The 26,249-nt window shown below is 41.5% G+C and overlaps 1 protein-coding gene across 1 annotated transcript in view; it reads right to left on the minus strand.

Moving 5' to 3' along the window:
* Positions 1–26,249, minus strand: part of LOC126305113 (uncharacterized) — a 270,465-nt gene that overhangs the window by 27,432 nt on the left and 216,784 nt on the right. The window contains exons 6-7 of the mRNA XM_049992021.1: positions 20,339–20,398; positions 17,695–17,760 (exon numbers count right to left, since the gene is read on the minus strand). Of these exons, the coding sequence (XP_049847978.1) occupies positions 17,695–17,760; positions 20,339–20,398 (126 nt within the window). The remainder of the gene's footprint in view (positions 1–17,694; positions 17,761–20,338; positions 20,399–26,249) is intronic.

The raw sequence follows: 26,249 nt of genomic DNA on the forward strand, positions 1-26,249 counted from the left end.
ATTATCAAATCCTTCAGCTGCAATTATAACAGAGAAGAAAATAACTAGTCCACAAGTTGGAAAACTTCCACTAAAATTACAAAGGGCTTCGATTGTAATTGTACAATTTCGGCTGGGAGAAAGAAACGAGAGAGGGCAATGATTGTTGAAATACTGCAATGAAAATTTCATGCTAGTTGGAAATACTCTATGTGATAACCACAAAAGATGACTGTGTACTTACATATCTCGATTTAACAACAAAAGATTGTTTACATGATTACATAACAATACAACAAAGATACCGAAATTGCCTAAAGAGTGTCAAAAGCTATACAGGGGCAGATATTTATTCAGATCATATATTCGTAATAGCTGAGGTCCTAGTTAAATTGAAAAGAACTTGGAAAGGACAGAAGAGAGAGCACATTATCTTTGAGAAACTGAAAGACAAAGGCAATTGTAAAAAATTAGAGAGTGCATATTGTGAAGTCATGATGGAAGGACAGGAAACGGAATGCACGGAAGGACGATGGGATCGTTCTAAAAATGGGATCAAAAAGGCAGCTAAGGAAACGCTTGGAGTCAAGGAGACGAACAAAGTAAAGAAAGACTGGGTGACGCCAGAAATGCTAACCAAGATGGATGATCACAGGAAATGGAAAACTGTAAACACAGAAGATGGGAAGCGCAACTACAGGAGGTTAAATAATGAATTAAGAAGGGAGACAGAAAAAGCAAAGGAGAAATGGCTGACAAAAAAGTGTGACAAGACAGAGAAATTAGACAAAGAAGGAAAATATTTGGTATACAAAGAAGCAATGGATTTGACATTCAGTGAAAAGAGAAACAACAGTGGACTAAAGGAAGTAGAGGCAGCAGACGGTAAAATGGTGAGGAAACCCCAAAAAATAATGAGAACATGGGAAGAATATATAGAATTACTATACGCTGCAGTCAGTCAACCAAGTGATGAAGACCTTGGGATAGAAGAAGAAGATAAAGTTGCGGATGATGACAAAGGAAATGCATTACTAACTAGTGAGATTGAAGAATCTGTGTAGGAGATGAAAAATGGAAAGGCAATGGAAATTGATGAGATTCCTACGGAACTATTAAAGTCATTGGAGAAAGACGGGAAAAGGGAGTGGATTGAATTGTGTAATCAAATATACATGACAGGAAAATGGCCAAAGGACTTTACAGACAGTATAGAAAAAGAACAGCAAAATGTGTGAGGAACATAGAACAGTGAGCCTGATATCGCAAGTAGCCAAAGTCTTGATGAGGACGCTCAACAGAAGGCTATATGGAAAGCTGAATTGCGTAATAGGAGATGAACAATTTGGTTTCAGGCGAGGAGTGGCAACTAGAGATGCCACTGAGCTACTGAGAGTGATAGCGGAGAGGTACATGTAACAGAAAAGGAAGGTGTATGTTGGGTTCATAGATCTTGAGAAGGTTTTTGACTGTGTCAGATGGGACAAACTGATGGAAATTCTAAGGAAACATGGATTTGACTGATTTGACTGGAGTGATAGACAGCTAATTAGAAATTTATATTTGAACCAGAGAGCAAGAGTAAGAATAGGAAGTGTGATGAGTGAAGCAATTGAACTGGGGAGAGGTGTAAGACAAGGTTGTTGTTTATCACCAAGACTGTTCAATATACAGGGTGTCACCTAACGTTACCGCTGGATATATTTCGTAAACCACATCAAATACTGACGAACCGATTCCACAGACCGAACGTGAGGAGAGGGGCTAGTGTAATTGTTTAATACAAACCATACAAAAATGCACGGAAGTATGTTTTTTAACACAAACCTACGTTTTTAAAAATGGAACCACGTTAGTTTTTTTTAGTACATTTGAACATATAAACAAATACGCAATCAGTGTCGTTTGTTGCATTGTAAAATGTTAATTACATCCGGAGATATTGTAACCTAAAGTTGACGCTTGAAACCTTCGACGTTCAGTTGCGTGTTGTAACAAACAAGGGCCACGGTCGGCGAACAGCATCTGCAGGAACATGTTTACGATGACGACCGTGTTTACGAGTGTGGCTGTAGTGCACTGTTGCGGTTTGGTCTAGCTGTCGCAGTGTCCGCATGTAGCCCTTGCTGCTATTGTTATTCTGCATTCGTCTCCGCACGCAGACCAACTGTAGTACACCATGTTACCAGACGTCTGTGATAGTGTAGTGTTGTAGGAACTGTGAACATGGTGTATTCGAACTCTGAAAAGGCGGAGATGATACTCATCTATGGCGAGTGTTGACGAAATGCAGCTGAAGCCTGCAGGGTGTATGCAGAACGGTACCCGGACAGAGAGCATCCAACGTGCCGCACATTGCAAAACATCTACCGCCAACTGTATGCAACAGGTATGGTCGTAGCACGCAAACGGGTCCGCAACAGGCCCGTCACAGGAGAAGCGGGTGCAGTTGCTGTGTTAGCTGCTGTTGCCATGAAATAACACATGAGTACACGGGACATTGCGAGAGCCGATGGACTGAGTCAAAGTAGTGTCATGTGCACACTGTATCGTCACCGCTTTCACTCGTTTCATGTGTCACTACATCTGCAATTACATGGTGATGACTTTAATCATCGAGTGCAATTCTGTCAATGGGCATTAACAGAGAATGCGTTGCAGTTCTACCTGTTTACCGATGGAGCAGTGAATCTACGGAACATGCATTACTGGTCCGTGGACAATCTTCGCTGGCTCAGACAGGTAGAGAGACAGCGACAGTGGACTGTAAACTTATGGTGCGGAATCATTGGCGATCACCCCATTGGTCCTCACTTCATTGCAGGGGCCCAAACAGCTGCAACATACATCGCGTTTCTAGAGAATGATCTGCCGATGTTGTTCGAAAATGTCCCACTGGAAACGCGTAGGCGTATGAGGTATCAGCATGATGGTGCACCTGCACATGCCGCAATTAACACTAGGCTGACCCTTGACAGGATGTTCGACAGGCGTTTCATAGGAAGTGGATGACGCATAAATTGGCCAGCTTGTTCTCCTGATCTTACGCCTCTGGACTTCTTTCTGTGGGGTACGTTAAAGGAGAGGATATGAAACAACGTATTGTGGCAGCCTGCGTCATTACGCCAGAGATTGTAATTGTGTGAAGCAAATGATGGCCACCACATTGAACATCTATTGGCCTCACATGTTGGGACACACTCTATTCCACTCCGTAATTGAAAACGGAAACCACGTGTATACGTGTACCTCACCCCTCATGGTAATGTGCATGTGCGTCAGTGAAAAAGACCAATAAAAAGGTGTTAGCATGTGGACGTAATGTGCTGTTCCAGTCTCTTCTGTACCTAAGGTCCATCACCGTTCCCTTTGGATCCCTACGTAATTCGGTGCTCTCCGATACACACGATCGAACAGCGGAGGAGTGGTACTCAAGCGTCAACACTAAAACAGAATTGAAGAATGAAATAAAATCGGCAACCGCAGCACTCGAGCAAACAATCAACACACTAGAACATCAGATCACTGTGCCACACAGGATACAAAATAGGATATTTCAGTTACAGATGACACTTTCCACCTTACCAGAGCAGCTAAATTCATAAATATTAAAATAGTGCGACTTGGTTCGAAATGAAGTGAATGAATAATTTAGAGGTTTGAAAAAATTAATTAACTGAGCAGGTACACAAATAAGGTTGAGAAGGTTGTAGCAAAGCAAAGATTCAAATGTAGCCGCCATGTCAGACTCTGAACTTGTCAGTTCGGAGGAGTCAACCTAGTCGATAATGAAGTGCGAGAAAGGATAGTGCCCAATGTAGATACACCTCATTATAACAGAGAATCAGATAAATCAGAGTGGGAACTAAAGAACATTTGGGAGGAATAAAGTAAGACTACAGAAGGAGTCACTGAGGAGGTACAGAATCATAAGTGCTGATACCGTGGCACAGATGGCGAGGATGAGCAAGGGACAGAAGGAGGCAACTGGTGCCCTAATGACGGAAGTTTCTGACAGATTCTTATGAAGTAGATTGTAAATCAATTTTTATGTGTCCTTGAGAATGTACTAAAATGTACCATGCGTGGAAGCATAGCTGTGGAAGGTGCTTCAACTACAACGAGTATGCTCATGAACACCTGAGCCTTGAGCACAGTAGGAGTCGGCGGAGGTAGGGCAGGAGTCCTCGTACCAATGCATATTCTGGTCTGTATTGGTGCTGTAAGGAGCATTTGAACAGCAATGTGTATTTGAATGGAGCATTATTCTACGAAAGTGTTTCACGTAAGCTATTATGAAATTTATTATCTGTAGAAGCAGCACAATTTATTAGTAGTGTATGCTGCATGATTTTAGGAACACTACTTTACGTAGGTGCTTGGTGCCCAATAGCATGAAGTTCAGTGAAAAAGTCAGAAGCCTAGATCTAAGGTATATCCCAGAGATGGAGCAGTTATTTTATACTGAGGACACCACAGGTATGTGTTACATGGTATGTTTCTCGACAGCTGACGTGTGAACTGGAAGTATTTTCATTTAGTTTATGAGGTTGGTTGAGATTTTTACAATTTTATTCATTATTACTTATTTATTTTTCATTTAAACAATGGAAAATCCAGGATTGAATGTAATAGTATTATAAAAACTATAATTGCTACATATTTTACTGTAGCGATGGTGAGTTGCAGTAGGCACAATCAAAAGACTGACAGAAAATGAGCTTTCGGCCAACAAGGACTTGTTAGAAATAGAGATCACACACACGCACACAAACACGTGAGACCATAGTCTGTAGCCTCAGCAGCTAGAGACAATGTGTGTTTGTTTGTGTGTGTGCGTGTGTGTGTGTGTGTGTGTGTGTGTGTGTGTGTGTGTGTGTGTGTGTATTCCAACAAAGTCTTTGTTAGGTAAAAGCTCATTTTCTGACAGTCTTTTTGTTGTGCCCGTCTGCGTCTCAGCATCTCTGCTATATAGTGAGTAGCAATTATCCTTTTCACAATATTGTTATTGTCTTTCTGTTTGAGACAATGGCATTATCTATATAGTTATTTGTTTATTGTTGGAGGAGAAGAATAGTGTTAAGATGGATTTGTGTCACTGTGTAATGTTACCAAAATGCAGGAAATGTAGACACTTAATATAACTGTCCTTTCTGTGACAAGATATATGATTAAAGTTAAGTTTATCCTTCACAGATGTAATTACAAAAATAAGATTTAATATTTAATGATATTTTATCATAGAGAAGGAATTATTCATGGCATGGAGGACGCCTTACATTACATGTGTTTACCTCTAATTTGGTTATATAAATGGAAGTGCACGTTATTTTGACCTAAGAATTGCTAGTAATGAATAGGAAATTTATGTTGAGATTATTTAATTGTATGGGTAAATCCTTGTTTATTATTTATTTATTGTTATCTGACAGAACCATGAAAGAGACGGGATGATTATATCATACATATTATTGTAAAAAACACACAAGACAGGTGAATGATTTCAGAATTTCAAGTTATCCTTAATTAATTAGCTTACTTATCAACTGGACTTTCCCTACTACATAAAAATTTCACAGGAGAACTACTGTTAAAATTTTTTCCGCAGTCTGAAATAGGTGAGGTACCAACTGGTGAATTGCAAGAGAAGGTAGTAAGAAATTTAAAAAGGCACACAGTGTCGAGTTTCAGGTTTGAATGTCAATGTAGGGAAAGGTAGATTGCTACTTACCATAAAGAAGACATGTCAAGTTGCAGACAGGCATGATTCTTTCCCTACTCTGTTGATATTTCTACCTGGAGTTTCCATTGTTTGATTTTTGCCAAATGGCTTTGTTCCATCCTATAACCCTGCGACATTTTCCTTTGTTACTCTTCGCTATAGCGTTACTCTTCTCAGTGTCCATTCTTTCTCTTCTTTCTTGTGTTGATTCATCTAATTCCAAACCGCATCTGCTTCTGAGCCATACTGTATCGACGACCGTCTACGCACAACACACACTTCGTCACCATGCAGATTGTTGATGCAACGTCTAATATCCCAGATTCTTTCCTCCAATAGTTAATTACATTTATTCCTAGTCATCCCACTTCATTCCCTATCCTGACGTACTAAAACCCAGTCCCACATCCTGTTTCTCAAATGGTGTCTAAACCACGGAGGCCCACACAATGGCCTAACTGTAAAGATTCCTTTCCGCTCACAATGATCTACACCTTTTCACATTCCACCAATCCCTGGCCCTCAGAAACATGGTACTGCAAAAACACATCTCCATGGCATAGGCATCCCAGAACCACCATTACTCCCTCTGCAAGATACTACTGCTCTGCAGTCACTACTCCATACATCACGTCTCTGAAATTGAATCTGTTGCTCTCCAACACCTGGAGGAGCATTCCAGAGATCATCTCCACAAATTATCCAACCTGCTGACATTCTACTGCTACCTCAAGGCACAACTATTCACTCCTATTGTACACACAGTGTTCCTCCTCATCCACCTCTTATAGCAGCTAAACCCTGCCTAGCTGACCTTTTCTACTTGCCACATCCTCCAAAACTCAGTATCAACTCTCCATCAAATCCAGAGCCAAAACATTCCCATAACACTGATGTTAACCGTTCCAACAAAACCCTCAGCTCCCCAAAATCTTCAGTCCCATCCAAAGGCATCACCTTTAGCCCAACACCCAAATTTAGCCATGCTCGATTTCTTGAGCTCTGCTCTCCTTCTCCCGATCCCTATAATGTAAGAATGTTTGTGCTGCCAATCCCTTCAACAAAACCAAATTAATCCCAACGCTGAACCCTGCCTCTTCCGGTCCATACCACATCCAACCACGAACCTCCCCCCCCCCCCCCCCCTGCACCCAACCACGCCACTGATCACCTTCCAGGAGTTCCTTACCACTAACTTAGTCCCTCCATCCTTCCCCAGATTCCTTCCTCAGAATACCAATCTTTCAGTCGAAGAAAGAATGGCCACACATACCCTCGTGACCTAGTCATCCTACCTGCAGACAAGGGTTCCGCAATGTTGTTTATGAACTGCAATGACTACCTGGCAGAAAGCCCCCACCAATTGTCTGACTCCACCACCTATAAACTTTGCTAGAGTGATCCCATCACAGAAGTCCAACACAAACTCCAATCTCTCCTTAAAGCCTTAGGCCCTTCCCAGAATATCTCTCCTGAATCCATTTCCCTCCTCGCCCCTATGACACCTGACACACCCACTTTCTACATGCTACCCGAAATCCACAAACCCAACAATTGTGGACACCCCATTGTGGCTGGTTATTGTGCCCCCACTGGAAGAATTTCGGCACTCATTGACCAACACCTCCAACCAATTGCCTGCAATCTAGCCTCCCATTTCAAAGACACCAACTGCTTCCTTCACTGACTGTCCACCATAACCACCCCTTTACCTCCAGGACACCTGCTCATCACTGCACCTCCCTATATACCAACATCCCTCGTGCCCATGGTCTTACTACTGTTGAACACTACGTTTCCCAACGCCCTTCAGCCTTCAAACCCACTACCTCATTCCCCATACTCCTTACTAATATTAACCTAACCCACAACTATCTCTTATTTGAAAGGAAGGTATATAAACAAATCTGTGGCACAGCCATGGGCATCCATATGGCACCCTTCTATGCCATCCCTTTTATGGGCCATCTAGAGGAGACCTACCTAACCTCCCAAAACACCAAACCCCTACTCTATTTCGGGTTCATTGATCATACCTTCATGATCAGAACTCAGGACCAAGACACCCTATCCTTATTCCTTCACAACTATAACACCTTCTCTTCCATCTGCTTCATGTGTCCCTCCTCAACCCAGTGAGCCAACTTCCTCGAGTTGACCTCCTCCTCTCTGAGGGCTCCACTCGCAGCTCTGTTCACATTAAACCCACCAATCACCAACAGTACCTACATTTTCACAGCTGTGACCCTTCTCACACCAAACAGCTCCTCCCATATAGCCTGGCTATCTGGGGTAGGCATATCTGCAATAACAAAAACTCCCTTGTACAATATGCTGAAGGTCTCACCAAGGCCTTCACGGACATGTACTAAACCTCAGACCTAGTCTGCAAGCAGATCTCTCATGTCTCTCCAAAACCAGCCACAAAGGAGTGTCCCCTTCATCACCCAGTACCATCCTGGACTGGAAAAACTGAAACAAATCCTTTGCCAGGGCTTTGATTACCTATCATTGTGACCTGAAATAACGTACATCCTACCCCATATACTTTCCACCCCTCCTAAAGTGGTGTTCTGTCACCCAATAAACCTCCACAACATCTGGCTCTATCTCTATGCCACTCCCTATACCAATACCTTGCCACAAGGATCATATATCTGTAGGAGACCTGGGTGCAAAATCCACCCAATCCACCCATCCAGCACTTCCTATTCCAGTTCTGTCTCAGGTTTATCCTAAACCATTAGGGGCTGGGCCACCTGTGAAAGCAGCCATGTCATCTACCAGCTCTGCTGCAACCAATGCACAGTTTATTTATACTGGCATGACTACCAATCAGCTGTCAATGAGGATGAACGGCCGTCGCCAAATGTGGCCAGGAGCAAAGTAGACCACTCTGTGGCACAACACACAGCTGAACATAACACACTTGATTTCAATGGCTGCTTCACTGCTCGAGCTGTCTCGGTCCTTCCTTCCACCACCAGCTTTTCTGAACTGCACAGATGGGAGTTATCCTTACAACATATGCTCAGCTGATGTAATTATCCTGGCCTCAACCCATGGTAACATACTGTCCCCAACCCTCCATCGTACAGTTTCCTCTGTCCTATCAAGCATCTCCTCCCCAATCTCATCTCCCACCCTGTTGATTTGCAGCCCTCTGCCAATGCATCCGCCTGTCTTTTCCCACTCCTCTCCTTCTTGCACCTTTTTACACTCACCTCCCAGCCCCACAACCTCCGGATGCTGCGCATATTGGTAGTCTAGTACCTGCACACTCCACCAGACAATGTTCATCTGTCTCCCAACCAATACACTACTATCCCTCCCTCTTCCCAACACTCTCCAGATTGCTGTTTACATCCCACAAGATGTTGCATTCTGACCTGAGATGCTTGAGCTGGTGTTCATATTTGTGAGATGTGCTTGCTTTATGTGTGTGTGTGTGTGTGGGGGGGGGGGGGTGGTTGTGAATCATGTGTCTTGCTTCACTGACGAAGGATGTGGCAAAAGGCTATATGTGAATGTCTTCTAATGGTATCTGCCTGCAACTTGACGTGTTTTGTTTACGGTAAGTAGGAATCTACCTTTTACTACATTGTTAAAGGTATTTATAATATGGATATGATCAAAGGATGCATTTTATAAGAAAGATCCCTTTACAACTAACAGAATTCTACAGAAGTATGTCACAAACAACATAAATTAACAGGCTTTAACCATTAAATACAATACAGAACCTTTTTCCAAGTGAAGAGAGCTGTCATTGACTTTCTTTTGGCAGAAAACCAGAGCATCCCATATGTTCATAGGTGCTTGCAGAATGTCTAAGGAATTCTAGCAGTGCACATATGCCTGGAGAGATGTTGGGTGAGACTTCTGTCATTATTGCATAAAGGTTGCACAAACCTATCCAATCCCCCACACACCACACAGCTGCTCACATCTGTGATGCCTACAAAGTTAGGCCACATGGACACATTCATTAAAGTGATCAATGCATCACAGCGAAGTACCTTGCTAGACAACTGGATGCTTCTGTTGGCAGTGCTGACACACTTGTCCACCAGCCAGGGTACTCAAATGTGTGCCCATGGAGTAGTACCATACTGGCATACAGGGTCTTCCAATAAGGTGGTGTGATGGAGATTATGTTGAAAAATATGGTTTCTTAGCCTAAAAGACTGGAGAATAATATGACGTATTGGTAATTCTGAATGAAACAAAGACGCTTCCAGAAAAAGAGTGTTGCATGCTTATTGAATGCCTCTCATGGAGGGCATTCGTTGAAACAGACAATAGGACGGCACCGACAATAGGAGGACATTCAGAGTTACAGTAGTGAGTATACACAGAGGAGAAAGGTAAATATAGCACACAAGACAGACTAAAAATTGTGTATGAATAAGGAGCAGATTATATACATATATAAAATGGAAGTAGTAGAGCTGTAAGTGCTTTTAGTAGGATATTGTACCCTCATCAAATTGTGTGTGTGTGTGTGTGTGTGTGTGTGTGTGTGTGTGTGTGTGTGTGTGTGTGTGTGTGTTGTTGGACCTGGAGTAAAAGTATGACCTATGCCAGAGAAGAGGAGGGAGGAGATGTAAGTAAGGACACTTTCACTATGTAATATTAAAATATTGTTCGAAAGTAATCTTCAGCATAAAGAGGTGCATTTTCACAGTTATTACCTAAGTTAGTACTGTTCACTTTGTAGTTCCTCCAAAGTAGCAAAGTAGATGAATTTACCACAGTTGATTATGTGTTCTGTATGCTAATCTGAAAGTGATGTTATAAACAGACAATGTCTGAGTTTTATATGCTGTTCTCCAGGTTTGGGGAGACAGGTAAGGAATTACAGAATTTGAGACAAAAAAGGTTTGTTAATTGTTCAAACATGTAACTCATATGGTTCAGATGCAGTTTATGAATGCTGAAGGCATTTGATAACAAAACTGGCCTCACAACAATGGTTCAGTGGGAGTTTATGAACGCTAAAGGAATTCGATGAGGAAACTGGCCTCATAGCAGTGAATGTGGTGTTTCCTGCATTAACAACACATGACCGAATCCCAGGACAGCTCTGTGAGTTTTGTTGTTCAATACAGTTATCCCTAGAGGAACATCTATTTACGCATTCATTCAATTCCATGAGTGTTATGAGCACGGCTAGGACAGCCTTAGTTCTGGAAGCAACGTATTTGATTGGATGAAATATGTACGATTAGCCTCAACGGCTAATAGACTGTAGGTACTGGTAATGAATATTTCACAACAGAAAACAAACAAATATTATAAATCTGCTTACTGTTCCATATGGATAATAAATATTCATTACCTGAGTGCTCATTCTGTAGTAACATAATGATTACCTGGTAGAAATGTTCAGATCTTAAAGTGAAGTTGAGGGAACTACATGCCTATGATTGATGATTTATAATCTACTGTGGAACACTCCACAGTTAACACACATGGATAAGTACATTTATAACTGTGATTGATTGTACATCTAAGAGGCACACGATGTTAATGTTTGCAGTGAGAAGGTTAACACTAGTTTTAACTTTAAATATTTACTGTTCGATCAGCGTTTCACAGTAGTGACGACATCGTTAACCTAAGGGGAGGAAGTGAAGTGTTGCATAAGCATTGTTGTAAACGATGAATGACGGTTGTCATTAAGAATAATGATATTTTTGTAATGAATCAGATAATCTACTGTTCGGATGGACATTTTATTTACGCACACATGTCACGAAATGGATGGTAGCAGCATATCTGCAATCGGCAGCTTATCACGTGTCTTCGGGAGCCGCCTTCGAGCCAGGGTGCGAGCCGTAGAGGAAGAGCGGCTGTGACGATACTTGTGACATCGAAAGGATGTGTTATAGATTCACTTAATTGGAATCTGTTAAATAAGACAGGTAGTTTGTGGGCTTTGCTTTTTTCACTGTAATTGTGATGTTTCTACTATCGAAGCAATTTTGTAATTAACACGGTGTACAAGAGTACAATATACGATACATTGATTACTGGAAGCATCTAACGTTTTTTGAGAATCGAATGTCGGATCTGTACTCGTAACTTCCGGCAGTAAGTGCAGCATTCCGGGAAACGTAGTTCAACAGGAAGATGTCGGTGAGAGTGACGAAATAGTAAGACAAACGAGATCAAGTAATAGGAAATCTTAGCTCCTGACCAGCCTTTATGTCACCACCCGATATCGCAATAAAGAACCGGCGGAACATCGCTCCGTCTGATATCACAGTAAAGAAGCAGTGGAATATTGCAGTACATCAAGATATCTGAAGAATAAAATAATGTAAAATGCACGTCAAAATACCTCGGAGAACATATAAAAAAATAATATTATACAATATGTGGGATCAGTCTGCAGCTCGTTGTCTGGCGGCAGAGTTCTCGCTTCCCGAGCACGGGGTTCAATTCTCACCGGGGTCAGGGATTGTCACCTGCCCCGAGGTGATTGGGTGGTGTTATGTCGTCTTCATCATCATCATTCATCGCCATTACGGTGAGAGGAAGGCAACGGAAAACCACCTCCACTAGGTCCTTGCCTAAAACGGAGGTGCGGGTCTCCTGCAACGTTCCCCTGCGCTCTGTCAAGAAGCATGGGACTTCATTTCCATTTGAGATCAACATAACTCTGTTTCTGGAGGTCATGAATTCTCAAGTGCTTCTTTCAAAGACTTGGCCGCAGCTGGAGCCACAGTGGAGTCACCGAAGGACGCACTCGAGAATTCACGACATCTAGAAACGTGCAACCCCAGTATGTCAATATTGATAATTTTTGATAGGTACAATGGAGCCTAAAGATGGCATATGGAATTTCCAAAACTGGTAGTGAAAATTAAAGAAAATAACTACTCAATTTGTACAGCTGTTTGGCGGATTTCTTTGTTAAATAATTGTAATACTTTGTCCCAGGTATACTGCAGTGGTTTTTCTTCCAGGTAATAAAACAGCTAAGAATTAGAAGAATTTAAGTTACAGAGATTATCTCTTTTTTGTCAACGAAGCTACAAACAAAATAATAATAAATGAAAGACTTGCTATTCAAATTCAACTGTTCGAAAGAGAGACATACGAGAGGTTATGTGGAGAAAAAATCATTTTGCATCATTTAATGCATACGAAATGCCATCCTGGCATTTTCTACAACCTTCATCAAATCCTTTGACACAAATATAAAGTTTTTCTTTTTTCTTTCCGTCACTGTGAGAAAACTCGGCACTAGTATTGCGGTAAAGTCGTAGATTATACTATCTCTCCGACACCGACTATCCGTCGTGATTTGATAAATGTAGATACCCTGCGAGCCTCTAAATGGCAGTAGACAGTCAGATCTCTCTGCCGTTAAAGAGTATCCCTCTATTCAGTGTCTAAAGCGTACGTAACTCAGTTCTGAAAAAAAGTCACATTTTGAAAAAAATGTTATCGTTTTCAGACATTCAAAGATAACTAAAGACAGCTGTGACCTCTCATCCATGAATACTTCTTTATATGTCACCTGTCTTTAATTAGATGGTAAGAGCTCTTCTCTGTAGCCTGGCTGCATTCTCCCAGCAGCCGCAGTTCACCACCTCGTCTTCAATTCGTAGTATCAGAAACTGTTACACTCAGGTTTCTGTACAAGTCGACAGATTCCCAGAGTACCGACTAGCCACTATTGCACTCTCGGAATACCGTAGAGCATCTCTGTCTGGCGGTCGACCGAGTACTTTGAACTCAAGTTCGCGCGTCGGGCTCCCGGTCGGTCCTAGAATTTGTATCCGTTACTTTTTGCTCCCTCCATTTCTAGCGACGTCTAGCGATGTGAAGAACTGAGAAACACACGACATTTTGGAGTCTTCACTAAACTGCAGGTCCCCGTGTAACTGGCAGAGTAAGTGGGATCGCAGCTAGAAGGCAGGCTCACTGCCTGCCGTCCTGGCTGCGGAAGGCCGGCTCAGAAACGGCTGCCGTCCACCATCCAACTCCTCCTACCTGTGTCCGCACAAAAAGCGACTATTCATTCTGAAATTCAGGTAGCGTATCACTTTTATCGACAGTTGGAACCGTTTCACCTCGTGTTGGCTGGCGATTCGGTCTCGCAATTTATCAGATTTCTCGACTGAATTTTGCTCCGATACCGTCGTTTTATATAATAGAAAAGAAACGGAACACGACTGCAGTTTGCCACCGGAAGATATTTCTCTAACAGATTGCCAAATCATAGAGGGCAACTGTGTGGAAATCTTCTTGAGGATAAATTAAAAGCGGTAATCGATTGACAGATGTTGTTGTGGTCTTCAGTCCTGAGACTAGTCTGATGCAACTCTCCACGCTACTCCATCCTGTGCTAGCTTCTTCGTCTCCCAGTACCTACTGCAGCATATATCCCTCTGAATCTGCTTAACGTATTCATCTCTTGGTCTCCCTCTACGATTTTTACCCTCCACGCTGCCTTCTAATTCTAAATTGGTGATCCCTTGATGCCTCAGAACATGTCCTACCAACCGATCCCTTCTTCTAGTCAAGTTGTGCCACAAACTTCTCTTCTCCCCAATCCTATTCAGTACCTCCACATTACTTATGTGATCTACCCATCTAATCTTCAGTATTCTTCTGTAGCACCACATCTCGAAAGCTTCTATTCTCTTCTTGTCCAAACTAGTTATCGTCCATGTTTCACTTCCATACATGCCTACACTCAATACGTATACTTTCAGAAACGACTTCCTGACACATAAATCTATACTCTATGTTAACAAATTTCTCTTCTTCAGAAACGCTTTCCTTGCCATTGCCAGTCTAAATTTTATATCCTGTCTACTTCGACCATCATCAGTAATTTTGCTCCCCAAATAGCAAAACTCTTTTACTACTTTGTCTCATTTCCTAATCTAATTACCGCAGCATCACCCGATTTAATTCGACTACATTCCATTGTCCTTGTTTTGCTTTTGTTGATGTTCATCTTATATCCTCCTTTCAAGACACTGCCCATGCCGTTCAGCTGCTCTTCCAAGTCTGTCTCTGAGAGAATTACAATGTCATCGGCGAACCTTAACGTTTTTATTTCTTCTCCATGGATTTTAATACCAACTCCGAATTTTTCTTTTGTTTCCTTTACTGCTTGCTCAATATACAGATTGAATTACATCGGGGAGAGACTACAACCCTGTCTCACTCCTTTCCCAACCACTGCTTCCCTTTCATGCCCCTCGACTCTTATGACTGCCATCTAGTTTCTGTACAAATTGTAAATAGCCTTTCCCTCCCTGTATTTTCCCCCTCCGCCATCAGAATTTGAAAGAGAGTATTGCAGTCAACATTGTCAAAAGCTTTATCTATGTCTACAAATGCTAGAAACGTAGGTTTGATTTTTCTTAATCTAGCTTCTAAAATAAGTTGTAGGGTCAGTATTGCCTTACGTGTTCCAGTATTTCTACGGAATCCAAACTGATCTTCCCCAAGTCAGCTTCTACCAGTCTTTCCATTCGTCTGCAAAGGATTCGCGTTAGTATTTTGCAGCCGTGACTTATTAAACTGATAGTTCGGTAATTTTCACATCTGTTAACACTTGCTTTCTTTGGGATTGGAATAATCATATTTGTCTTGAAGTCTGAGGGTATTTCACCTGTCTCATACATCTTGCTCACCAGATGGTAAAGTTTTGTGAGGACTGGCTCTCCCAAGGCTGTCAGTATGTCTAATGGAATGTTGTCTACTCCGGGGGCCTTGTTTCGACTCAGATCTTTCAGTGCTCTGTCAGACTCTTCACGCAGTATCGTATCTCCCATTTCATCTTCGTCTACATCCTCTTCCATTTCTATAACATTGCCCTCAAGTACTTCTCCCTTGTATAAGCCCTCTATATACTCCTTCCACCTTTCTGCTTTCCCTTCTTTGCTTAGAACTGGGTTTCCATCAGAGCTCTTGATACTCATGCAAGTGGTTCTCATTTCTCCAACGGTCTCTTTAATTTTCCTGAAGGCAGTATCTATCTTAACCCTAGTGAGAAAGCCTCTACATCCTTACATTTGTCCTCTAGCCATGCCTGCTTAGCCATTTTGCACTTCCTGTAGATCTCATTTTGAGACGTTTGTATTCCTTCTTGCTTCTTTCATTTGCTGCATTTTTATATTTTCTTCTTTCACCAATTAAATTCAATATTTCTTCTGTCACCCAAGGTTTTCTACTAGCCTTTTTCTTTTTACCTACTTGATCCTCTGCTGGCTTCACTACTTCACCCCTCAACGCCACCCATTTTTCTTCTACTGTATTTCTTTCCCCATTCTAGTCAATTGTTTCCTTATGCTCTTCCTGAAACTCTGTACAACCTCTGGTTCTTTCAGTTTATCCAGGTCCCATCTCCTTAAATTCCTACCTTTTGCAGTTTCTTCAGGTTTAATCTACAGTTCATAGCCAATAGATTGTGGTCCGAGTCCACATCTGCCCCTGGAAATGTCTTACAATTTAAAACCTGGTTCCTAAATCTCCGTCTTACCATTATGTAATCTATCTGAAACCTGTCAGTATCTCCAGGCTTCTTCCCTGTATACAACCTTCTTTTATGATTCTTGAACCATGTGTTAGCTATAATGAAGTTGTGCTTGGTGCAAAATTCTACCAGGCGGCTTCCTCTTTCATTTCTTATCCCCAATCCATATTCACCTACTATGTTTCCTTCTCTCCCTTTTCCTACTACTGAATTCCAGTCACCCATGACTATTAAATTTTCGTCTCCCTTCACTATCTGAATAATTTCTTTTATTTGATCATACATTTCTTCACCATCTGCAGGGTTAGTTGGCATATAGACTTGTACTACTGTCGTAGGCGTGGGCTCCGTGTCTATCTTGGCTGCAACAATGCGTTCGCTGTGCTGTTTGTAGTAGTTTACCCGCATTCCTATTGTTTTATTCATTATTAATCTTACTCCTGCATTACCCCTATTTGATTTTGTATTTATAACCCTGTATTCACCTGAACAAAAGTCTTGTTCCTCCTGCCACCGAACTTCACTAATTCCCACTATATCTAACTTTAACCTATCCATTTCCCTTTTTAAATTTTCTAACCTACCTGCCCGATTAAGGGATCTGACATTCCACGCTCCGATCCGTAGAACGCCAGTTTTCTTTCTCCTGATAATAACGTCCTCCTGAGTAGTCCCCACCTGGAGATCCGAATGGGGGACTATTTTACCTCCGGAATATTTTACCCAAGAGGACGCCATCATCATTTATCCATACAGTAAAGCTGTATGCCTACGGGGAAATTACGGTCGTAGTTTCCCCTTGCTTTCAGCCGTTCACAGTACCAGCACAGCAAGGCCGTTTTGGTTAGTTTTACAAGGCCAGATGAGTCAATCATCCAGACTGTTGCTCCTGCAACTACTGAAAAGGCTGCTCCCTCTCTTCAGGAACCACACGTTTGTCTGGCCTCTCAACAGATACCCCTCCGTTGTGGTTGCACCGACGGTACGGCTATCTGTATCGCTGAGGCACGCAAGTATCCCCACCAACGGCAAGGTCTATAGGGCATGGGGGAGATTGACAGATGTATGTAGTCATTTACATATTTCTGAAATAGTCAACTTCTTCTCTGTTATGTAATCAGAAATATTTTGTCACTGACTTTAAAGTCGAGTTAGTAAATATTTATTCCACATTTGAAACAATTTCTGAGGCTCAATGTACGAGACTAGTTGGCTGACTCTCACATCACAAAATCAGTTCCGGCTGCAGCAGCAAAAACAAATGGAAATTACCTATTAATTACGGTGCTCCCTTTTACTGACACGAGTGCACAAAAATGGCAAATTGCACAAGTGTGAAGTTATCGTGAACAAATAAAGCTTATCACTGTCATTCTTATTATTAAAGCAGTATTGCGACGGTCTCGGGCGAACGCCTCGTCGTCGACGGTGAGGTGGAGAGCGTCAGACGGGGGAGCCGAGTTCTGCAGCGTGGCGGGGCGCTCACCTGCCGTTCCTCTTCGGTGGACAGTGGATCGCAGGTGCCGTAAGAATCCTCGCTGAACTTCCACATCTGAAACCGGAAACAGAGTCAGCAAATAGAGTTCGAAACAGTACGCAGCAGTCGGACGAAACGAGCGGGACGTCCCGGCATATGCCGTGATGTTCCGGAGCTCGTCTGCCGAATGGTATGTGGTGCAGTGAAGTCTTCTCGTACCTTCCCCGCACTCCCCATCACCTCTCGTAGTGCTCTGTGCCGAATGTAGTTCCGTACCGACAGACCTCGGAGGTTTTCGGTTGGAGCATTCACTTTAATCGTGCACGGTGAAGCACTGGAGAGGGATGTCAAATTAGTCGGGTTATACATTAACGGGCAGAAGTGACCTCCGCAGGCTACATTTGTAAAGTACGCTAACCACAAATTATTACTAGCACTAATCTCCTCATACTGGTGACTGTGGGAATTATTTGTGGATTATTTGCCACATATATGACAAGATAAGTTTTTTCTTTAGAAAAAGCCACTGTTCTATTCTTCCACTCCAGTATCCAACTACTGTTTTTATCTACTGATTAACTACGCATTTATAAACAGTATCATCTGTCCACATGCTGGCAAAGATAACAATCTTTTCAATACGAACCTAACAACAACTGAAATACCAAAAATTTTCTTAAATCACTAGAATGGCTAGTAAGTTAGTTTACTACAATAAAAATTCACTTTATCTATAGGTATGTTTCCCAAGAGAGGAAATAGTGTCACAAATAAAAATAAAACATTCTCTCCCTCAAACAATAGGTAGTTTTTTGATCAATGCAAAAGACAAACAACCAGCCATCACAAAAAGTGGGGTTTATAAAATCACATGCCGTGAGTGTCAGTCTCGTTACATCGGACAGATGTGAAGGTCAATCTGTACCGGTCTTAAAGAACACCACAGAAGCTGGAGATTAAAGAAGCCCGATTCATCCTTTGCAGAACATTGCCTGAAAAATAACCACAAATACACAATAGATATACAAGACCTACACATGGAGAAAAAGTGGGCCAAAGTCAACCAATCAGAAATTTTAGAAATTAAAAAACAGATGTGTATATCCCCTCACCTATCATTACATGAGCAAACCCAGTTCAGTCATTCGCCTCAATTAGATGAGATCACAACCCCGGGGTAGATGCAAAACTTCGGGCCCTGCTCTATCGTGATTAAAAATATCCTGGCTGATACATAATCTAACACCGTAATGAACCTCAAAACCCAATTAGGAAAGACAGGTACGGCAACGTTGCCGATGTTATAACACCAGAAAGTCTTGATAAACACCAACATTAAGCATTACAGAGTGTGTTTTTGTAGAAAGGAAGAAGAAAGGAAGGTCATCTTTAGTTATTTGCCAAACATCTAAGTAATAATTGCAATTTACTACCACAAAATTTAAGTCCAAAGAAATGTCGGTCAGAGATAACATTTATGTGCAAGAGAGTTGTAAACGCAACGAAGAAATTCAATGCGTCTACAATACTCATTCACGGAAAAAAGTAATTCGCTTGCTAGCTATCGTGCTACCAAGTCATACGAGAGCGGCTCTTGCCATAGTTAAGCGAACGGAGCGCGACGAGATTGTTTTACTTTCGAGTCGTTGTTGCGTGACGCAGACGCACGGATTTTATGAACTGATATTCAGACTAAAGACTTGAGCCGAGATAGTAGGCTGACTGTGTATACCGAGTTGTTCCACTTCATTAACGGAAGTAGGCAATATTGGACTCAACATTCATATAAGTGAACTTATAGAAAGGAATGGACAAAGTTTCAAAATACTATAATACTCGTTTAGTCTCGAGTAGGAGATACAATTACGTCGAGGGTTAAAGTTGTCGTAATTCGTCACGATACTTGAAACTAACAGAACTGCCAGTGCTAATTAACAGTGTGTGCGTGTGGCGTGATGTTTACAAGGAATTTAGGGAGGGAGGAACAATAAAATTGTTCATCAACAGTGGAAATTCAACGTGTCGCCTCCCATCATTCTAAGAATATTTGGTAACTGCTCATCAAAAGTTAATGGACTGTGACTATTTAAAAATTGTTCAAATGGCTCTGAGCACTATTGGACTTGAATTCTGAGGTCACCAGTCCCCTAGAACTTAGAACTACTTAAACCTAACTAACCTAAAGACATCACACACATCTATGCCCGAGGCAGGATTCGAGCCTGCGACCGTAGCGGTCGCGCGGTTCCAGACTGTAGCGACTAGAACCGCTCGGCCACTCTGGCCGGCGACTATTTAACTTGGAAGTAAATTCGCGAACTGTTAGTTGTGACACGGAAGGTTTGGACACGTATAACATTACGACGCAAGAGAATTAAGACATTGTTAAAGAGTATCTGTGGATCTCGCGTCATGTAGAGCGAACAATTTTACTTAGCAGCGGTGCAAACTGCCGGCTCGGCCCCTCTGTCATCCAGCAGGAGCGGTACTGGAGTGCTGGAGGCAGCCGCTAGGGACGCGCTCGTGGCGACACTGCCATCCGCCCCCTCCGTACGCGGAAGTGACAAACTACATTTCAACAAAGCAACTGCCAGTATGTGGACATTTTGGCTGAAGAATTTGTTCTACTAGCTGTGCGACATCTGATACTTACAATTTCTTCCTCGATGAATGTCTCGTGGGGGCTCTGAACGTGACCCAGTTGGGTGCTGGCCTGAAAACATAAAATAATTCTTATTAGTTAAAAAAGATGTAAAAAAGTTTGTGTAGTTATCTACTGAGATAAGCCACAAATAATTAAAACTTGTGACACACCCAGGAGTCGAAAATTAACTTCGTGTATTTCGAGAGCAGCCACCTCGACTGTTACATTATAAACTTCCACCTTCACTGGTTCTGCTGTTTTTCCTTTTGAATTCGTTTGTTTGTCCGTGCCACCTAGGAGCAGAACGTTACGGGATGTGGAACGAGTTCGGAAATACATGAAGAGAAGCAGTGGAAATTGTAGAAACTAAAGGTGAGCTGCGGTCCCCCGGCGGCTCTGTTCCCCCGGTCCAAGTACTCGTATACGGCACTCGAGCCAGGCACAGAAGTGTGCTCGGACAGCTCGTCAGTCAAGCTGGGTGCTCGTGACTGGCACAGAATCTGGGCTTGTGTCTCATATGTTATTCTATCTGTATACTGAGCCAGCAGTTATGATATTTAACTAACATCATTGTAAATGTTTCTGAAATTTACACGTTTTTGTTAACCCAAATGACCTACAGTCGTATCTAGTTTGGAGGAATGAGGTTCTACTGTACTACTGGTATTACGTATTAGTCAGTTCTATTCATCCAAATGGCATTAGGTACATTCAAATCTTGTTCCACATCACTTGTAATGCTATTACTATCAATTGACTGCTATATGTGAAATTGAAATTATCATCATACATTCAGTATTTGTGGTGCAAAAATTAATGTAAGAGATGATCCCAAGGCCTTAATCTGATCAGGTAAACCAAGTAAACAAAATGTCACAAATAATAGGAGAATGGAGATTAGTCTCAAAGTTGCCAGAAGCTTTTGAAACTAAAATTCACTAATTTCCAGATGCAGTTTTACCGTTCTACCCTGACATCTGAAGGATGAGTTAACAGATATGTTGACAAAAAGAGGTAAGGAACATGTTATTAGCTCTAATTCAGAATGAACAGGAAGTCACTGTCTTCTTTACGAGATTTACAATCTGAAGGGTGATGTAGCACAATGACCACATTCGGTCAGAAATGTGCAAAGTAAGGAGTAGATTACAGCAGAGTGAGCCGCAAGCCAGCACAGACCTCAGGCCGGGTGAGGTGCAAGTGTTTATTATATAGGCCGCAATGCACAAATTGCCCGAGTGGGCAAAGCCCATTAGCGTGTAAATACCTAGCCACTTTACCTCTGAAATTAACTCGTGTTAGTATTGCAGCTGTACCACCTGCGGACCATAGCTTTTTGGCCTTCAGTTCACTAGCTCGCACGTAACTGAACCTCTTCCATCTAGCTATCTGGCTTATTCAACTTCTTCACATTGCTTTCATTTGAAAGCCTGGTCATATCGATCTCGAGCATTGCAATAGTCCACAGTGGTTATATTGGTAACTTCTGTCTTGAAGATACCGTCAGCTGATTTCAGGCCATCATATAGCTGACAAGTAGTTACCGACACAGCTGACACTGGCTACTGGGACGAGGGAGCCGTGTACTTTCCTAACGCTGTCTGCAATATCTTACACATACTCTCCACAAATCTGAGGAAGTACAATAAATTATTAATCGATCTTTTCCATATTTAGCAAACCAAATTCTACAAACAGCACAACCACACTTTTAAAATTTCAAAACAAAAACATAAATACCTGCAAAGATATATATTTTTACCTGAGACACTGCTGGAAATGAAAAACTAACTTAGGGACTGTAATATGTTCATCTATAGTACCTACTGAAACTAAAACCAAGAGGATAGATTCATATAATCAAATTTTCTGGAATTTGTTTTTAGTTTCATTGGCACAGATAACTGACGTTAGGAAAATTACGAGGGTAATCCCAAAAGTAAGGTCTCCTATTTTTTTATAAGTACAGAACTCTGTGTGGCAGTTGGTCACGTTGTTATGAAGAGTGCTTCACGAGGTGTGTGTAAACTTGCGCACGTTGCACTGAGGCGCTCAGTCTTGGCTTGGCAGCCGTTGAGAATGGAGCTCCCGTTGGATGTTACCGACAAGTGCGAATTGCCCGCAGTTATTCGGTTTTTGAACGCAAAGCGCACTGCGCCGATTGAAATCCATCGCCAATTGACGGAAGTGTATGGTAGGTGGGTGGTATTAGCAGTAGTACAGCAGAGTCCCATTAATCCGAACTAATTGGGACCAAACCTAGTTCGGATTATCGATTTTTTCGGATTAGCCAGAATTACAGTAACGCATTTTTAGAATGAAGTATACCAAGCAGATAAGCAGATACACCACGGTAACAAATGGGAACAAGTGTGGGAAGAATGGCTCACTCTCACTCCCTGCCCTTGTTGTTGTGCATGGTTGACACCTTTGTACTGTCTGAGGTCAGTGCACTGCCAGTTGGCTCATAAAGCGCTTGGTTATGTTAGTTATCGATCGTTGGCACGGTAACAGTTGTATTGTATTTGTTCAGGTGTAAACCGAAACATACAACGTTGACTCTCAAAGAAAAACTGAATGCTTTGAAGCGGATAGGCATTTATGAGAATGTATCTAAACTGGCAATAGAACTGGGTGTTTGTAAAACAATCATTTGTGATTAAAAGAAGAACCAAGTAAAGCTTGAACAGCCCTGTGCAACGTCTTCGGGAAAAACATTCGAAATTCGGCAGACTTTGAAATAGTCCCAGTACAATAAAATGGATGAAGCTCTTTTCCTTTGGTTATGCAGGAAAGAGAAATTGGAACTCCTTTGAGTGGAGCACTGGTTGAGGTCAAGGCTGTTTAACCGAACAAGTTAATGAATGGTGATGAGTCTTTTGGTGCGATTACGGGTTGGCTGAACAGATTCAAAAAACATCATGGAATCCGTCAGCTAACAATTATTGGAGAGAAGCTTTCTTCTGACCATGATGCAGCGAAGGAATACCTGGGTGAGTTTGAAAGAATGATGCGAGGAAAGTATTCTCCCCAACAAATTTATATCGCCGTCGAGACTGGCCTTAATTTTAGGGCATTGCCAACAAAAAGTCTGGCATCAAAAGCAGATGACGATGCTCCTGGTTTCAAAATGTCCAAAGATTGCGTGACTTTATTATCGTGCAGCAACTGTGCTGGTAATGACAAGTTGCATTTAATGCTGATCGTCAAATCTGCCAGGCCCAGGGCTTTTAAAAACTGCAACACGAAGTCCCTACCCGTATATTACCGCAGCCAGAAAAAGCACGGATGGATGGTAAGCTGTTCAAAGAATGCTTTCACAGCCAGTTTGTTCCGTCTGTTAGATGGTTTTCTAAGGAAAATCATTTGTTTCCCCGTGCAATCCTTTTGATTGATAATGCGCCGTCTCACCCCAGCACTGAAGAATTATGTGATGGAGAAATTGTGGCGAAGTTTTTGCCGCCGAATGTTACACCACTTCTAGAGCTGATGGACCAGGGCGTACTGGAAACATTAAAACTGATTTACAGAAAACAATTTTTAAGAATGCTGATCCAAGATGATAGCATTCCTTTAGTGGACAAAATAAAAGAGACCAATGTGAAGGATGTTGTTTATTGCACCGCTGAGGCATGTCACAATATTTCAAAAAATACTCTGAGAAAATGATGGAGAAAACTGTTGACATCTCTTGAATTTCAAGACAACCCAGCTCAAAATGAAGAGGAAAATCTGCTACAAATGGTACAGATGTGAAGAAGCTAGTAAAGGAGACGTAGATGAGTGGATGGCAGTGGGTGGGGCATGTGTGGATAACCTTACTGACGCTGATTTAGTTGCTGCTGTGACTCGAGACCAGGAAGAAGTGGACTGCTGTGACCGAAGTGACAATGGAGCAACAGCCCTCTGCTACACCTTCTGATTTGATGTTTATGAGACGATGGCACAACTATGCATCATATAACAGACTGTCTTCATTACGCCAAAAAACAATGACTGAGTTTTTGTCATCTAAAAAGTAGGGATAAAATGTCCGCTGTATTTTAGTACGTATGACAGCTTTTCTTTCATTGTTATGAATTGTTTAAACCTAATGTGTTCTTGCCAATTTTTCCAATACATGTTTACTGAACTGTGTAAATTAAAATAATGTGTCTTTACAGCAGCTTACTTATCCATACTTAGATTAAGATTTTTCATATTCGTGTTAACCGAACGTTCAAATTACCAGGGTTCGGGTTAGTGGGACTCTGTTGTCTTATGAATGGAGTGAGATCTGAAATAAATGGACTAGATAATCAAATTAATAATAAAATAAGTGAACCAGGTATTGAAATAAGTAGTAAAGAGTAAAAAAAAATAAATTAACTTGGGTCTGAGGTGAATAGTAAAATCAGTGGATTAGTTTCTGAAATTAATCAAGGGTTATTACAGCAGTCAAAACAGTTGGATAATAAACTGAAAAATTTTAAAGAGGACTTTCAGGACGAATTGAACCACTGATCTTCAGGCTTAAATGAGCTTGTAACTTAACAAAAGCATAAAAGGACAAATCTGCCAAGTGAAAAACAAGACTGTAAGAATGGTATTGGTAACAGTAAAAGGTGAACTAACTACCCATATAAAGCAAGTAGTTGAAGGTAGTTAACAGCTAGGTGAACAGATAAGTGCTGACTTGAATACAGTACAGGCCCAAGTAGATCATGTAGAAAAACTATGTAATGAGAATCATAAAATTTTGGCCCATAAAATTGAGGAGGAAAGCGACAAATGTGTGCAAGAATAACTGATTTAAAAACTGACTTGTCAGAATGTAGTACAGCATTAAGTGGTAATGACATTAGATTAACAAATGTAGAACAGAGAATTACTAACAACAATGGTCATGTAATAACAAATACTGTGGCAGAATCATCTGAAATTGCCTATGTTAACCACAGACATTTTTTGAAATCCCAATCAGAGTGTGCATCCCACAGAGTTCTGGAGCGATTTTGAGGATATGTTGCCTAGGTCGTGGAATGACAAACTGAAAATAAGCTTTGTGATATCTAACCAAGTATGAGAGCACGGTACGTTTTAAATAGGCTTTCTTTGAGGAATAATGGGAAAAAAGAAAACAGATGGAAGTTTTAAATAGCTTTTGGACAGGTGAAAAATTTACCATAAAAAAAGACACTATTACGAAATTTGTGCAGAAACAGGTAACTACTTTGTCTTATATGAGTTCCAACTTAGAAACAGGGAAAATTATAATGGATTAGAATTCAAGTTCCCTCTGTACTGGTGAAATTCTGCACCCAGAGAGGACATTGACATGTTCAATGGTTACTCAGAACAGGTAGAGAATCTTTTGAGAAAAGAGGGAAATAATGATAGATTATGGAGATTCTACTTAGCAAAATGCAGAGCAACTAAACATAATAGTTGCAGAGATCTAACAATCAGAAAGGAATGTCCAGAGGATAAGGGACTTTTACTGGAAATAGAAATTACGACAGGAGCATAAATGACAGTGATCAAAATCAGCAATCAGCTTAGAGAGCAGAACAGCATTTCAGACAGCCGAATGAACAGAACACTACGGCTAATGGCAGAGTAGGCGATGAGGGAAACTAATAGCAGTCTCTAAGGTTACTAGCGTTTGCAGACTGCCAATACAGAAGTTAAATCCACTAGCAAATCCCTTTGTAAGACAGCAACCAACACTACAACACAGGAGTGGTACAGGTACTATAAACATAACAAAGGGCGGAATTGAGAATATTTACTTTTCAGGGAAATGTAGTAGAATTTTGTGAAAGATTAGATGAAAATCACGAATCTAGGTACCAGTTTAGCAAGGAACATGAGTTATCTGATGAGATTCCTACAGGGAATGTGGAAGAAAGCCTTGTGCATGGGGAAAGTGCAGTAGGGG

This window comes from Schistocerca gregaria, unplaced genomic scaffold, assembly GCF_023897955.1.
Source record: "Schistocerca gregaria isolate iqSchGreg1 unplaced genomic scaffold, iqSchGreg1.2 ptg000255l, whole genome shotgun sequence".
Classification (NCBI taxonomy): domain Eukaryota; kingdom Metazoa; phylum Arthropoda; class Insecta; order Orthoptera; family Acrididae; genus Schistocerca; species Schistocerca gregaria.